Source organism: Acomys minous (assembly GCF_964271855.1).
Source record: "Acomys minous genome assembly, chromosome: 2".
Taxonomy (NCBI): domain Eukaryota; kingdom Metazoa; phylum Chordata; class Mammalia; order Rodentia; family Muridae; genus Acomys; species Acomys minous.
The window spans coordinates 108535488-108536413 of record NC_140484.1 but is presented as its reverse complement, the minus strand read 5'-3'; the positions used below and the strand labels follow the sequence as shown (position 1 = coordinate 108536413).

At 47.4% G+C, this 926-nt stretch overlaps 1 protein-coding gene across 1 annotated transcript; it reads right to left on the bottom strand.

Moving 5' to 3' along the window:
• Positions 1 to 389: 389 nt before the first annotated feature.
• LOC311590171 (protein S100-A11-like) lies at positions 390 to 723 on the bottom strand (the record flags this gene model as incomplete). The annotated part of the gene is made up of 1 exon (XM_084769072.1): positions 390 to 723. The coding sequence occupies exon 1, from the start codon at positions 690 to 692 to the stop codon at positions 390 to 392; it is 303 nt and encodes a 100-aa protein (XP_084625198.1). The 5' UTR covers positions 693 to 723.
• Positions 724 to 926: the final 203 nt, after the last annotated feature.

Sequence of the window (926 nt, the reverse complement as noted above, 5' to 3'; positions counted from 1 at the left end):
GGTCCCTGCTTAAGCCATCACTGACTAGCAAAAGAGGCTTCTCTGGCCAAGATTCAGTGCTGCACCAGGCGATGGTTATAAACATAAACATTTGGAACATTTTTAAACGTGTCTATTTGGTGAGCCATCAGGAGAAGACTCTCTGGTAGGCCCTGTGACTTCCCTAGTCATAAGTGTTGGCCAAGCTCTACAGTTTCAGACGTGTATTCTCTCCACTGGAGTGGATGTCTGGATTTGACATCCACTTTTTTTTTAACCTTTAAAATAATGGTATGGTTTTATTTCTGCTAGCAGACATTAGCTGCGTGTTGTGGTGGCTGTGGTGGCTCAGTGCAAGTATGGATGGTGGAGGTGTTGATAACTTGGTGGCTGGAAGGAAAACAAGAGGGCTAGATACGCTTCTGGGAAGTTTGGAGGAAGGACGCAAGGCATGCTATAGCTAAGCTGCCAATAGTGTTGAGAAACTCTTGGAAATCTAGCTGCCCATCATGGTTGAGGTCCAGCTTCTTCCTCATGCGGTCAAGGACATCAGGGTACCTCTGGTTCTTCATGAAGGCAGCCAGCTCTGTGTTCATGAAGGCGAAGAACTCGGTTTTGGAGAGTTGACAGCTGTTCCCTGCCTTCCCATTGTACTTTTGGAAATCAGCAATGTGGGACTCCATGCATCCCTCAGTTTCTGTAGGCCTGGACATTTTTGCCAAGTTGAAGAGCAAGGTTGGGCTGAGACTGTGGCTGATGGTGGGTGGGACAGACGTCGTGCTGGGGATTTGAACTCCAGGCCTTGTGCTTGCACATCAACCACTGGGAAGGACCCTAGTATGTTCCTTCATACAGTCCTAGACCAGGGTTTTCTAGCATAGCAGCGCTAACATTTAGGGAGAATATTTATTTTCCTTTGCGGAGGGGCTGGGATAAACATCAATTGT